Genomic DNA, 16,122 nt, shown 5'->3' on the forward strand with positions numbered 1-16,122 from the left:
ATGGAACGGGCTCCTTTCACATACTGCATATTTCAGCTCATTTGTCCCATTAACAGCCTGGACACAAGGCACTGCCGGTGCCTCATCGACTTGAGTTCATTTATGGAGGAAAATCTATAGAGGAGCGACACATATCCATCTGCTTCCTCACCCTCCCTCAGGGAGAGTCATTTGTGTACTTATTTAAGCTGCGGTCAGCCATTAGACCAGGCCTCTACTGCACTATGTGGGCTAAAAAGCTAATTACTTTTCCTCCCTGTGCTATGGCGATAACTTTCCCCAAGTCATTTTCTTGGCATATGTATGGAAAAAATCTTTTGTTTGATCTAGCAAAATTAGATTGTTGAAACAGGTGTCTAGTTTGAGTTAATTGCCATTATGCTTATCGTAGTTCACCACAGCCACAGATGCCCTGCTAATGCTCAAACACGTCAGAGTGCATCGTGCATGCTGCACTCAACCACATGCCTTAAGAAGACAGTTACAAGGAAGACCTTCTGTTGTAATGAGGTTAACTGAGGGAAGAATGCCACCAGTAGGCAGGAGCTTGTTTTTTTAGCGTTTCTCTCTTACTCTGTGGAGCAGAGGGGAGGGAAATGAGGTGTGTGTTTCAGGTGTGGTTGTCTCGGTAGGCTTGTGTGTATCCTCGGTAGATTTCAGTTGGGGTCCTAATAATAACTTGAAAGTGCAAAGTCTCGAGCATGGCTCCACATAATTAGCCTTTAGCAGGAATCAAGCTAATTGCGGGGAGAGGTAATTGGGCACACTTTCCAGTCTGTTTGTCTGTTTTGATACACACACACAGATGCAAACTGTACTTTTCCTACCTTGGCGTTTCATGTTGCTTGTCACTTTGATTTCCAGATGAATTAAAAAAGCATTTTAATTAGTTGATTTCCCAACAATGTCGTCTTCACTGTTGGGGAGAGAAAGCCAGTGCATACCATTTCAAGTTAAAATGTGTAACAGAAGTTTCTACGATAATGGAGTCCACAGTGGAATCCAAAGGGATATTTGTGGAGATAAAAAAAAAAAAAAGATGCTCATTATACAATGCTTGGGTTGGTAGTTGGTTTCATATTTATTATTTCATTATGTCATTTATATTTGTAGAAGAATAGATTTGACGTAAGAAAAGTTCATTCTGTGTGTGTGGTGTGTGTGTGTGTGTGTGTGTGTGTGTGTGTGTGTGTGTGTGTGTGTGTGTGTAACTGCAGAGCCGGCGTAGAAGAGGAGCTGGACATGCTGCGAGTCCAGGCTGCGATGGACCGTGCCACAGTGAAGGAGCTCCACTTGTGTCTCGCTAATGAACACCAAGGTGAACCCTTTTTATATATTTATTCTTTATACGTTTCTAAGGGAATTAATAATAACCAGGTGAACATGATTGTTGGTGTGTGTGTGTGTAAATACCTTAAGTTTTACACAACTAGTACAGTGCACGTTCAGGATGTGCTCGCGCCGCCGCTTCTTGGGTGTCGAAGTGAGTCTGTGCGCGCGTTTACGGAAGCAACACGACAGTCGACGCATCATGAGGGCAAAAGCTCCCATGAAAAATTGTACGGCCTCAATAAAGGCAAAGCCCCATTAAATGTGTCCGCTGGCCGACACGCATAGACACGTCTTCATTTAAAGGGCGGCGCACCTGTTTGGCCGCCTGTGCAGTAATGGTACGGATAAACGTGTTTAGCACACACACAAACACACACATCCTTAATTCTATCACCAGTAACTTAATGGCACGGTCGGACGAGCTTGCTCGTGTAAAAAAACAAAAAAAACACTGCTGGTCAGGCGGACCAGGTTTTCGCGCGGCTCTGCACGCCCTCTGGTCCTCAGTAACATGCATGCCAAGTGTGAAGTGGATCGTCCAAGGGGCTGGCGAGATAATCGAAACTCAGACACACACACGCACACACACACACACACACAGATGCATGTCATTATAGTATGATGGTTATTTTTGCCAAGGATGTTGCAACTGGCTTGAAGTACAAAGTACAACAAATTAAAAACCCTGTAAGTTTCACCTGTAATGGTGAAAAAAGTATGCATGCTTATACAACATGACAGCACCTTTAATCCATCCTCTTACCTCTGGGCCGTGTGTATTAGTGAGCGGAATTAATAAGACAACTCCCAGTGGAATTAATACGACAACTCAATTAAGACTTGATCAACTCCTCGCAAATTGATTGAGAGATCAAGTGGTGTTCATCGTGTCTGCATGTACAATTCCCAATGTTAAAAAGCACATCACTTTGAATCCAATCTGCAACCATTTGTCAGACGCTGAGCACTGCAGCCGCTGTTCTTAATTAAATAGTTCAATAACAAATCTGTCCTCGATCACTTTCATTTCTTTACAACCAATGACGGCGTCTGTTGGAGATGCAAGCATGTGATTTAAAGGATAGCACTAATTAAAATAGTGGATCGCCTCCTATTGACAGGCCAGTCAGGAATTCTGGGAAATACGCTCTTCAGAAAGGACATTCTTAGTTTTACATCTTGTCAGACAAATAATCACTAAATATAACTGTTACACAAAAGCCTCACTATCTGAATGATTTTTCTTTTGTGTTATCAAGCACAATCATTTCCTAGTTTCTATCAGATAAAAAAAAGAAACTTTAAACAGAAGCCAAATCAACTGCAAAGAGACAGGAAGCTCCCCAGCACGGCTGTTTTCATTGTATTCTCACTAATGTTAAAGTTGAATTCTCTGTATAATAAATGCACTCTTGGTACCATACCAAGCTTAAAGAATAATACTTTACATATATTAATATTTTGGATATGAAGCACTTCTGGTTTCTCCTCACTGTTCATTATTTGAGCTTTTATCCATTGTTTTAAAAATATATATTGAAGATGAAAATAAGTGCCAGTTTTGTGCTTTTTTTTTTTTACAATTGTTATTATGTTGTACTTAACATGAGGCCGATTCATCTTTGGATATAATTTGGAATATTTACACCTGGACTAAAACAAATATGTTTAGAGTCAGTAAAACGTAAACTCAACATTATTAGGAAACGATTGTGAATGGCCACAACATTTGCTCCTGACGAACCCCTGTGACCCGATCAAAGGGATGGAGGGTTGAAGCACTAACGCAAGGCAGCAGATGAAAGGAACAAGGCCTTTGTGCTGTAGCCTATGAAGAGTCACGGGAGGGACGTTAATGTATGCCGCAGTGCCAGGACCTCCTCCAACTGTGGGTGACTAGGGAGCCACCACGTCTTCTTATCAAGGTAGTGCTGAGGTGCCAACTCCCAAGCCACCGGCACTGGAGCTGGATAATTGTCTCCCAACCTGGTTATGTACCCAGCGAACACAGCAGCCCTCCTGTCCTATTTGGTGCTCTGTCTGATTGAATGTGACATGCTGGGAAGACAAAAGAGCCGGCTAATTCAAAGTAACAAACTTCCCTGGGCAAAGCGTCAAATGCAAAGCAAAGGGAGCAGCAGCAGCTCCTCGCAACATAACACTCGCTCTTTCCCTTCTACGGCCTCTTTTTTCCAACTCGCTCTCCAAAAAGATCAACTGACCTGAAAAGTCAAGGTCCTGAATATTTCATGTTTCCAGCCTCATTGTACAAATTATTATTTGGCCATCCTGTCATAAATGTTTAGCGGTAGATAACGAAAAGCAGAAACTTTCATGTTGTTTTGTGTTGCCCTTTGCATCTAGGTGAGCGGAGAAGATACAGTTAGTTTAAGAGGTATAAACTGCGTGTCAAACAGTGACACCGACGCTCGTTGGATCGAGTACTCGATCCAACGAGCCCTTTGACTCCTGCATGCATTCTGTTGTTATCCTAAAGACTAAATCATATGTTTGCCAAGGCCACTATTGAAGTGCTCAGAATAAAGCAGCGTGTTAGTCTGCGAAGATTAGCTGTCCGTTGGGGAAACACAGTGGACTACAAAGCAGTGCAGCCTGGGGCCGTGTGTTCACCAGGGATTCAAGTGCTTCTCTTCGTTTGTTTAAGATCCCTAGAGAGAGGTTGCACATCGCAAATACCAGTGTATGCTTTTGAACACTGTTTTCCTAGTTCCGCATGGACTACTAAATAAAAAAAAAAGGGCTATTTGATTAGATTTTAGAAACGGGAAGAAAGAAAGTCCCTATGAAAATAGCATGACTGGTTCTGCGTTACTTCCCATTTTGATTGACAAAAGAAGAAAAAAGAAACTGGACCTCAGGAAGCAAATTAGACCATAGTAATGCTAATTGATTTAATGTACCCTCTTTATTATCATTCTATTGATTGAGCAGCCTGAGTTTGACACACCGTGTCACAATAACGTGCTTTGTTCTCCTTTGCAGAATTGCTTGACAAAGTGGTGGAGGGGCGCCAGGTCAAAAGCAGCACTCCGAAAAAGCTTTCTGTTTCTTCAGAGCGAATGGAACAGTCATTTAAAAAGGTACAGCACGATGCCATCACTAAGTGTTCTTTGTCATTGCCAATAAAAGAAACCCGACAGAGCCATAACTACGCACAATGCCTCTCAGACAAAATGTGGGTTTTCTCTATCAAGGATGATTCCAAAGTGTTCTCACTCTTTGAAGAATTGGTCATGTAGTCATTTCCAAGTGAAGTGTCAGCTTAGGAAGTCTGTTTTTCATCCAGTTAGAAAAATAAAAGACTGCACTAGGTTATCCCAGAGAACGGTAGGTCATTTAATATAAATGTAGTTGAGCTGTTTTTTTGTGCACACATGCTTTTAAAACCTCAGCTTGCATGAGTTTATATGTTGCCCGCTCTTCTGCCTTCATGGCACTAAATCATCACGAGTGGGGATAGCCATCTAATTTAGTTTGAGAGGTACCGGGCCTCACCAGCGGGCAGAGTGAGAACCAAATAAAAGGGGGGAAATTGCCTGGAGGCACAAACCCAGCAGGCATGCACTGTTCTCTTAAACTGTCTCCACCACACATCTAACAAATACACTAAGTGCTCCTGGTTGATGAGGGTGATCAGGGTAAAGGGGGTGCCAGTCAGATGTCCGTAGCCTTGCCAGGCTCATTGGTTCAGCCATACACACATGCATATATGCATTGATACATGCACTCTTGAGGAAATGTCTGGGAAGGGAAACGACTGTGTGCGTGCTACCACACTCAGGTCAAATCAGGAACTGGCCTTTCTCTTAGAAACTTTCACTGATAACAGTAACACAGGGTGAACTCCGACATGGCATGTTCTTGTTTTCACTAGCACGGCAAGAGCAGCATGTTCTGAAGTTTGAGTATTTATGGTAAAAAGGAAAAATATGCAAGGGGTAAAAAATTAACTATGTTGTACCACTGAGGCCCTATAGCTCTGATTTCTTCAGATTGAGCAGCTGGAGTGGAGGATGGTGTCCCTGGAGGAGGAGACAGAGAGGCTGAGGGAAGAGAAAGAGCAGCTACTTGAGGCCAAGGAAGACTTGGCCCACAACTGCCGCAGACTCCAAGCCTCCCTGGATCATCTGCGAACCCAGGAAGCTGTCCGTGAAGAGGCAGCCCATGCCCAGGCCCTGGTGCAGAGGGAGCGGCATCGCAGCGAAATCATTGCTTCACAAGGCCGCCTGGCTGCCTCTCAAAAAGACGCTACCAAGCGTCATCATCAGTTGCTGAAGCTGAGACAGGAGCTCGGGATCCTCAGAGCAGCCAGGGACTTCTATAGGAACCGCGCAGCAGCACCAGTGCGGGCAAGCGGGATCGCTGGCAACATTAGCGGCAAGGTCAAATTCAAAACAACTAGGCTCAGAGGTCCGCTATCCCAGCGCAGCCACCGAGCAGTCAGCCCCAATCAAGCCATCAGCTGGCAAGGCCGCAGCCCGAGTCCCACTAAGGACGAGTGGGAGGACTTGAGCGTAGATAGGTAATGATACACACGCACACACAGATGCACACATTCTCACAGACTCCCTCCTCATTATTTTTAGGTGGTAGGAGAGGAGCGGGTGGGCTGGCTGAATTGTGGGGGGGCCCCCACGCAGCATCGAGGGGACAACGTGCATATGCAAAGCGTAAGCAAATGGGTGATTGAATTTCATCTTCTGTCTAGTTGGTATTCAGGAGCCAAAAGAAGAATGCGAGCAAGAATGATAGAGAGAAGGAGAGAGGAGGGGGGAAACTACTGTCAGATCCTTTGAAATATCCTGGGACGCCTTGCTTGGAGCTTATTGACTGAAATTTGCATGCAAAATTAGCCACCTCTCTACACAAAGTTGAACCGTTGCCAGAAAAGCCCAGGGATAAGGGGGCCGCCAAAGCCTTGATACCTTCCAGTGATGCCATTTTCATGCACTAGTCACGCTACCCCGAAATTGACAGTTTGGCAGTTTGATTTAATTTACTGGTCCTTTGCATATTCACTAACCCCCCCCTTGACAGCGCTAAGGATCCCCCTGCAAGTACCGAGCTCCCCCCACCTCCTGCAACACATGCACGGAAGCTAACCCCACCCTGTGTCTCGTCATGTTGGTTATCTTGTGGCATGTCAATTCACAAATGTGTGCGTGCGCTACTCTTATTTCCTCCAGCCACCCCCAAGAAACTGCTTCCAACACACACACACACACACACACACACACACACACACGCACACACACCCTCCTCTTTTCTCTCCTCGCCTTAATTTAGTTAGATAAATTTTGAATGACCCTACTCGGCTCAGTACCAGATGTCTACAAGCTGTTTAACACCCTCTAAATTAAGAACCATCGACAGTAATTATTTCATGTATGTTTTATGCAAAAAAGCCACTGAGCCAACATTTATTGAGTGATGTTCGGAATGATTTGATTTCAAACACTCAGAGCTATCGCTGATATTTAATTCCCTTCACTTTCTCTCCCCGTATGACTCTCTGCATCCGCTCTCTCTTTTGCTCGGTCCAACTAACTCCCCGTCTCTTCACCAACTAATTCATCAGGCTGTAATCCACCCCGTCTCAATCCACACGAGGCCGTTTAACAGGGACTGGGTGCAGCTATGCCCTGCTCTCCTAATGCCTCTCCATGTGGCTAATAAGCAGGAGTCTAATACACGCTTTACCTGAGAGGTGGATCTAAGTGGATTTGTGAAGAAGGGGTCTAAACTGAGATGTTGTCTTATTTAAGGCACCTGTCAACTGATTTGTTACTGTAAAGCCTTCTGCGTCTCTCGCCTCGCAGCGGTCTTCTTCAGCAATATGTCTGCTATGGGCTCGCAGAAATACAGTATTTCTGCCTAAGGAGGTTTGGCCTAAATAGTGCCAAATAAAGATGTCAGACTCGTTAAAGCTAACTGACAAGTCTTTTGTTTTTTCCCCTCTCTTTTTTATCGCTGCCTCTGGCTCACTCTCAAGTTTTGAGGCGCTGGAGGCAGCTGACCATTTTTAGCAGATCAGCAGTTTTGTTATAGAGCAGGACAGCACGAGAGCAGGGGGGGGCATGAAGAATATCCTATTGAGTTGTTCTGTTAGTAGGAATATATAGCGTGAGCTTATGATTACGTACGTTTACATATTGCATAGCACTGCTGGAATGCACTCTATTACAAACGGGTGACAAATTATTGTTATGGTTTGGCATTTTTGCCTTTATCTGACGGTGTAGAGAGAGAGATACGAAATGGGTTAGAGAGAGAGAGAGAGAGGGGGTATGACATGCAACAAAGGTCCCAAGGCTGGAATCAAACCCGGGACGTTGCGCTAATGTGGCAGGTGCTGTAATGTAACTACTCTGCTGCGAAGGCGCTCCGGGTGACAAATTATTGAAGAGGAAAGGAGGTTCAGTGTGCCTTCGATTTCAATTTCAAATCGATTCTCCATTCAGAACATATAGGGTGCTAATTTCAGTATCTACTCAAAAAGTGCTGTGTGCTAATAAAGGCAATGGCATGAAAGCAGAGCAACGTGTGTGTTAAAAATGTTACATCAAGTGATTTCAACAATGTAAAATAATGACATTTGTTCATGCTATAAATGTTTGGCATAAGCTAGAAATACATTGTACACAAAATAACACTGTAAAACAATGTTTTTTAACACAATGCTTCACACACTTGTTACTTGTAGGATTACTGTCCATCAGTAGCGATATCTAGGTTCTGTGTTGTGTTAAACCGATCTCCCATTAGTGTTCAACTGTGACTGGTTTCTGTAATGGCATATGATTCACTTTATGTTCATACCTCTCTGAGTTGACCCCCATGTGTCCTATATATATATATACAAGCATCTTTCATCATTTGAGCCGCACAATTTTGCATCCGGCCTGTTAATGCACGGACATGTGTTCATGTAACTACACAGCAACACAAAAGCCCCCTGAAGTATCTCCATTACATGCCAGCACAGCATCTTTACTGTGCTAATAAAACAAAGCCAGGAGACAATAGCCTGTGGGTCACTGTAACTCTTGTTGTCTGATTGGCAGACAGGTTGAGACACCGTATCATGCTGCCGGTGGTATTTGTCCATTTGAAGCTACATGTGATGCGTAATTAGTAGAAAAGTATTTTTATATATTAATAGTAAGATGACTTCAGAATTGTGCTTAGCATGAGGCAGGTAGCATTTTTCATCAAATGCACGTAACCCTGGTCTTAGTGGTGGTGATTAGTGATCCTCAGCAAGTCCCTGTGCCCCTTCCAGACCGGGTTTAACCCTAACTAGCCCCCAGCCCTGTCATGTTCCAGTTAGATCCTCTCTCTGTGGTCTTTACCTCCGCTGCTTCTCACAGGCCCCACCTTAATAAACCCGCCAGCGTAAATGTCACTGGCTTCCACCTTCACGTCAAAGGTCACTGTCAATAAACCTGTGTGTGAGCCTGTGTGTGAGCCTGTGTGTGTGTGTGTGTGTGTGTGTGTGTGTGTGTGTGAGCCTGTGTGTATGTGTGTCCCAGGAAGCCCTTACCGTGTGTCCATCAGATAAAACTTTGCTTGGCTCCGCTCAGCCGTGCCTCTCACACACGTCTGTCACACACAGAGGGCTAATGAAGGCCACAGCCGCTCTCATACATGTTGATGCATTCACCATCAGCACCAGACACTGCAGCTTTTCACTTAATTTACACCCACATTTACACTTCCAGCTCAGAAATTGGATGGGACATTGATTTTCTGTTGGAAGGCTAGCGGGGAAGAATGCACATATTTTTGCTTGATGTCAACTAAATCAACCATAAAAGGTAAATTGGATTTTTTTTGTCCAGTGGTGGTGCTTTCAGAGACAGGGTTGTGGGTTCAACTTCTGGCCTGTCATAACCCTCCTCGCTTCTTCTCTACAGTGTCAGTGGTGAAGAGTATGTGGACAGTCTCAACAGTGGGACAACGCCTTTCAGACGACACACCAACAGAAAGGTACGTCTGTGCTCATCCTTAAATTTAGATTAGAACAAATGCACGTGTACAGGTCGGACGTTAACGTTGGGCTAGAGTGTATATTCCCAGGCAGAGTACGATTTGAGTTGGATTTTTGACAGTACGTACGGGTTTTATACTCGTTTCAGCCCTATTTTAATTGTGCCATTACTCCAGTGGTGTAAGACCGTCGTAAAAACTACTTCTGAATCCCTAAAACACTGATTCCAACTCGGTTATTGAAGCATGAAATGTATCAGTGCAGTGTATAAATTGCACTTCTTGGTTCTTAATTTACAATTACATTTTTAGCATGCGTTTCTAATGTGATATTCAGAGTAAATTGTTCCTTATTTATTAAGAAGAAAATCTATTGAGGCACCTTACCAAACAAAACTGCAAGAATAATTAGATTATTCCTACGTCCAGTTATTTACAGCTACATTACCATCGCCATAGAAGCAGGTAATTGTCACCCAAGTAACAAAACAATCTGTGTTTTATTGCGCTTTATATCGTAATTTAGGGGCCGTGCTCTTAACTAAATTGTCCTCGGTGTCTTCATTCTGAAAGGATGATTAATGGAGTTGTAGAAAAAGGACAAAGTATTTATGTTGATGGTGCACAGTGTGTTTTAATTACTTCATGTTTTAATAATTGAGTAATATAATTCTAGAGGTTTACGTGATTAGTTAGCAATTAGATAATCGTGAGTGTTCCTGTAACTATCTCCACTCCCGTTGCTCTCGCAGCCACAAAGTCTTGCCTATGTGTGGTTTGTCGGTGCTCCCTTCTTTTCCATTTCCTCTCCACACCATTAAAATCAATAGGTCTGAACCCTTGCACTTGTCCATATCAAACCACTTCACAGCAGGACATGGCAGCTCCAAACCCCAGAGAGATCTGTCCGTCAAGAAGACAGCTGAAGAGAGGAAAGAAGGGGACCTTTTTTTTTTTAAAGATATCCTCCCTCTCTGTGTTTCGAGAGGAGGCTTAGGTAGAAGGTGGAGACGAAGAGAGAGTTGTTGTTGTACATGGAGCCAGGGAGCTGTCAGGACCCTTACTCTCAGATCCCCTTAAGTTTCCCTCCGCTCCAGATCTGCTAAATGTGCCCATCAGCTCCTCCCGGGCTCATCGCTGTGACAGCCCTGGCCCCTCACAACGTGCTATGTCACAAACCAAAGGGTTCACCCTCCCCCCTCTCTCTTCTCTGTAAGACACTGTGTGATCAAACCTGGCACTGATCAAATCCTACCTGACCCCATATACAAAGGGAACAGGCAGAGAAGAAGAAGGGGGGGGGGGGGACTTCTTTGATGTCACTACAAACGATGGTGCAGTTGGGAGTTGTCACACACACACACACGTACTCACACACACACACGTCATACTGTAGGAGTGAATCAGGGCTTTCAGACAGTGATTGAACAAAGGCGGTATTCGCTAGCATCTGTCAGGAGTAATATCCGCGCTGAGGAGCGTTCACGGTGAAGTCGGTTGAACGCGTTCAGGTGAATTATTAAAGCACGGGGTGATTTGTCTTGTCGCGTTAAACTGAGCACACCCTGTGATCACAGTGTCATTATGAGCTGCGTTTCAGGAAGCACAACATGTCAACCGGTTGTGTTACATTTAACAGCTGCGTTTCATCTCTTGTCTGTGACTTTTCTGCCGTCTTGTAGTCCTACAGGTGTTCGCCGATCTCAAACGCAGCGGCGGCGCCGGCGGCAAAATCCAAGAGGAGGAAACAAGCCGACGTTCTGGCCCAAGGTAGCAGAAGTTTTCCTTTTTTCACACCACATGCAAAACTACACAAATCTAATCGACTATTAATTTGAAGCGGGAAGAACACTCGATGTATGTACGCGCTGTCGATCGGAAACAAGTTTTTAAGAAGTTAACAAGCTTTGTTTTGGGGTGTTTTATTTCTCAGAACCTCAATTGGTTATAAATGGAAAATGTTAATCATTCAAGTTGTTAAATATATCACAGTTTTCACTTGTGCATACACACACAGACACTTTTACATAAGCCCGTTAACTCCCACCAGTAGCTTCTAAATAGGGATTTGTTCTGTGCACTTGTCAACTCTGAGGTGCCTGCGTGTACTTCCTCCTGTTAGACGATGAACAGCATGAGCCCTGGGACCGAGGGATGAGAGGAGAGAAAGGGAGGTGGAGGAGGAAGAGGATGCTAATGAAGACCCAGCACTGCTCCTCCTCTTCTCTGCAGCAGCGCGTAGAGTCCCTACAGCGTCACATTGACATACTGCGAAGTGCCAGGAAAGACGCTGTGCTTTCAGCCAGAGAGCTGCGAAGGGCCAATGAGAATATCACGGCGCAACTCGGCTCTCTCAGTGAGAAACTCTGCGGCAGCAAACAGCTCACACAGGTAACTTGGGGGGGGGGGGGGAAATTAGTAAAAGGGAAAGCCAGTTATAAGTGTTGGGAAATTTCTTATTTTTCTATCCTTTCTGGTTTGTCTTTCTTTTTGTGGTTCTTTTGAGTTTGCTGGGGGCTGAGAGTGCAGCAGTAGCAGGTCCTTTGCCCTTATCATGCTTAATAAGTGTGGCTGACAGGCCTACCCTCGCCTGTGGAGGTCAGCACCGCGGAGCAGAAGCGAGGAAGAAAATTTCCCTCTCTCTCTTTCTCTTTCTTTTTCTTCTCTCTCTCTGACTCTGCTGTTGTCTCGTCTCACTGAATGTTTCAACAAGCCAGCTCTTCACAACAATCTGTGTCACTAGCAGTTACATTTCTCCAAATCCGTGCACCTGTGCGCGCAGACACACAAGGTGACTTTTTTACTCATACAGTCCACTGCCACACACCCATTTAGTTATTTAGTACCTGCCTCCAGGTAGGAAACTCTTGAGTTGGTATAGACTATAAATAAAACACCAAGCACTTTGGCCCTAAACAGTACCTTTCCTGCCAGGGCCTCCTTCTACACACCAACACACACACACACACACACTTACACCAACACCTAGACAGATACAGTTGTTAATCGGACAGACTTCTTTTGGTGAATTCAGACAAAGCAGCAGCCAGCGAGGGCCCACTGGACACCTGATTAGGCGCATGTGTGTGTATGTCTGTATATTTCGAGTAGAATAGTACAGATGCGGATACATTGGACTTGTACACACAGGTCAGAGTCCAGCCCTCATAGTGTTGCTACCTAGGAAGTGGCCCTTGTGCTCCCACCCGGGCATCTGATTGCTAAGGCCCAACAAGACCTTAGACTCAGACACAGCAGTAAAGGCACAGGTGTACGCACACACACACACGAGCACACACTGCTGCGTGAATGAGTTGACAGAGAGGGAATTGTTGTCTTCCTGTTTGTTTCCTCTTCCCTCCTGCAGTATTAATGCCACTCCACCAGAGAAAGTTGGATTCGACTGACTGGCCAAAGCCATGTCTTGTTGCCCTCTCTGCAAAGGGCAAGAGGTGATGGACTTTGGGCTTGTTCCAGCCGGTCCTTGCCAACTTTCCAACTAAAACTCTCTGCTTGTAATTGGCTTAGGACAGCCTCCACAGGGGCCATCATGTGAAAGTAGCATGGCAGTTTCTCAGAAACTTGTTTGTGTTGCTGTGTCTCCCTGATCCTTCAGCCATTCTGTCCTTCCTTACCTCTTTCCATCATTAAGTCTTATTTCCTTATTCCTCTCTTTCTTACTTGCTTCCTTTTTTTTGTATTCCTCCTACCTCTATGGTCTAAGTGTAAGTTCTTATCCAACATCTAAAGTCAAATGTAAAACATGAGGGTGGGATAGACCTGCAGTGGAGAGGTGTAATGTGCTTTGTCTTGCTGCACTCAGCTCTGTAGTCCCAGCCTCAGGGCAAGAGCCTTACAACAGGGTGACACTTTCATCTCTCAGTCACCAGCGCCACAGTATCCTGACGGAGGTATTTAACAGCAACAGAGTGTACCTCTAACTCTCAGACCTGCAGTGCAGACGTGTGCGGATACTTCCCTTTCTTTCCAACATATTCATCTTAAAGGATAATTCCTATATGACCATGGCCGATGTCACTGCAACAAAGTCCAATTGTGGCAAATGATGCGCAGCCAGACAATCATACTGGTGGTGAACAAACCAACAGTTCACTTTTACTTGGAGGTAAAAAGCTAAAGTGAGTGCCACGGCAATGTCATCGCACAGGAAAACGTTGTGCACTCACAACTACGGCAAGCACTGTCAGTCAAAGTTCAAACGGAGAGTCTGTAACCTGACCTGCCATGTTTCTTGTCCTGTCTGACTAGTCCTAGATTTAAATGTTAATATAAAACAAGATAAACCCTCAAAACAGACTCGAGTTGTAATAAAGTGTCACGAGAGGCTTAAAAACCTCAGGTGACAGGTGAATCGTTCTCTCCTCTTTCAACCGAGTGCAGCTCTTGACAAAAATGTGCTAGTCATGCGTATCATCCAAATACAGGATCATTTGGTTGCTTGGATTATCTACCTCTCTCAGTCATTACTTCCCTTTACGGTGGAGTGTGACATCGACTCGCAAATTTGCCAGCCTTATCTCTTTGCGTGCGGAGTGTCCTACCCTCCTCTAACATGTAAGGGGCTGGGATTATCTCAGGATTAGAGGGTGCAACTGACACAACCGACTGAACTTTAAAAGCTCCACGCATTATTTAAATTTGAATGATTTGCTCTGCAAATGACATAAAAGGTCTGGCCAACAGGATGAATACAGAGAGATTGTGAAACGTGTACATTAAGACATTACCAGGTATTTTTTACTGAAATAATCTACTAAAGTACAAACTTCTTTACAAAGTTCTTCGTCTCTTAATTCTGCTCTTAAAGTCCACCAGACTGATTCATTATTTCTTTAAAATGTACAACATTTTCTATCTAAATGCATGAGATGCTGTAGTGTTCAATATTGACCAAAATATTAAATATTATGATTTTTGCCATAATTGCAGCAGCCCCAATGCAGACTGTGTAATTATGCGTGAGAGGAATTAAAATGGTGAAAATATCCGAGTATTGGAACGATCATATGAGATATAAAGAGCCCCTTTGTGCGTCCTCTCGACTTCATACATTTGTTTGTTTTCCTCACGTCCGTTTCTCGAATCGTGCTCTGATTCGCTTAAACTGAACAGCCAATCGGAGTGATTTGTTTAATTTTATAGTCTCCCGGCAGAAAGATTCCGACGGTGCGGGACACGTCGCAAAAAAAACTGGGCCGACAGACGCTCATCGACGGCCGATAGTCTGCATGGTGTCACGGCCTTAATGGACCATAGGCATATCAGCCCCTCGTCAGTGTCATTTCTCACCAGGGCTGTGAAATCAAAGCCTGTCTTACAGGAAGTGTCATCAATGCCACTCCTAATCCGTGCTCCACTGCCACTACAGCCATAGCCCCTCTTTTCATTCTCCGCTCTCGCTCTCTATCACTCCCGCTTCTCTCTCTCTCTCTCTCTCTCTCTCTCGCTCTCCCACCTTCCCCTGGGGATATGGTATGTGCATCTTCAACAGAGCAGAGGAAACCTAAAACAAGACGGATTCTATTAAAAGGTGTCAGCCAGCAACCAGATATCAATAACCTCCATGTATGCAGAGCAGAAAGCAAACCCCTGGGAATCTGCGGTTTCACTTGGGTGTGTGCTTGTGTCTCTGTGTGTGTTCCAGCGTTTGGGCCCATGTGTGCAGCATACATCTTCATGTATCATGTCTCCTATTTGTGCCATTAAGCATTCTTGATGTTTGAAATGATACCAGGTCGGCTAATTGTGGCAGTATTGAACCGAACTTACAGAGACGTGTTTCTGCCCCATATTTTCTTAATAAGCAGGCGAAGAGATTTAAAAAAAAATAAAAAAATTAGCTCAACCGCACACATGTGGTTAAAAGTGTTCAGCTCAGATGCTTGTGTTTGGAATCATTGATACACTGTACATTGTACATGATCAGCTAGTGCCATTATCGTTCATCACTTCGAAACCCAACCTCTCACCAAATGCCGAACTCCCCCCCGTCCCAAAGTGCTCTCTGATTCTGCAGCCTGGCTTTATTATGCATGCCAATCACAGTGAGAATTAGGCCCTGTTGACCAGGCAACAGCATCATCTGTCTCCTAATTAGCATAAAAAAGGAGATTAATCACAGACTAGATATTAAAGCACAGCCCGCTACTCTCCTGTGGCTTACACGTACAGTATTTCCACCATATTGTGTTTACTTTGTCTCCGCATCTATCATATTAATGTACTGTGAGTTTATAATTAAGACTGGTTTAAATCAGATGATTTTTCCATTAATACAGTTTGCCATCGAACAGCAGGGATTTGGTTTGACTCAACCTTTTTGTAAATGAACGTCAATTTATCTAGCGGTATATAATGTCTCCCATTACTTTTACTGTAACTCGTCATCCAAAGTAAGTTCCCTTGGTTTAATAACAGTAGACAAAACTTTTGTTTTTAGTTGAAGTATCATTAGCAGTACCCCAGACCACCAATTCTGTCTGTCGGTCTGTAGAAGCTGACCTCTGACCTGGCTGGTAAGGAGCAGCAGAAGAAGGTCCTGGAGATGGAGCTGGAGCAGTGGAGGCAGATCACATTACCCCAGCAAACTGTGCCAGCAGCACCAGTAAACGCAGAGTGCTCCTGCCAGGGCAGGACCATGCCCGCCCCGGCTAATACGGCCCCTCAGGTCCCAGAAGCTGAGGTCAAACTACTTCAAGGCAAACTTAAGGTTAGTGGTTATAAGTAGCCAGTAGAACTCCGGGGTTAATGAACGGCCCC

General features: G+C 44.5%; 1 protein-coding gene across 1 annotated transcript in view; it reads left to right on the forward strand.

Moving 5' to 3' along the window:
- Positions 1-16,122, forward strand: part of cntln (centlein, centrosomal protein) — a 104,367-nt gene that overhangs the window by 61,807 nt on the left and 26,438 nt on the right. Inside the window, exons 19-20 of the mRNA XM_029429905.1 lie at positions 11,465-11,733; positions 15,857-16,072. Coding sequence (XP_029285765.1) covers positions 11,465-11,733; positions 15,857-16,072 — 485 coding nt within the window. The remainder of the gene's footprint in view (positions 1-11,464; positions 11,734-15,856; positions 16,073-16,122) is intronic.

This window comes from Cottoperca gobio, chromosome 1, assembly GCF_900634415.1.
Source record: "Cottoperca gobio chromosome 1, fCotGob3.1, whole genome shotgun sequence".
Taxonomy (NCBI): domain Eukaryota; kingdom Metazoa; phylum Chordata; class Actinopteri; order Perciformes; family Bovichtidae; genus Cottoperca; species Cottoperca gobio.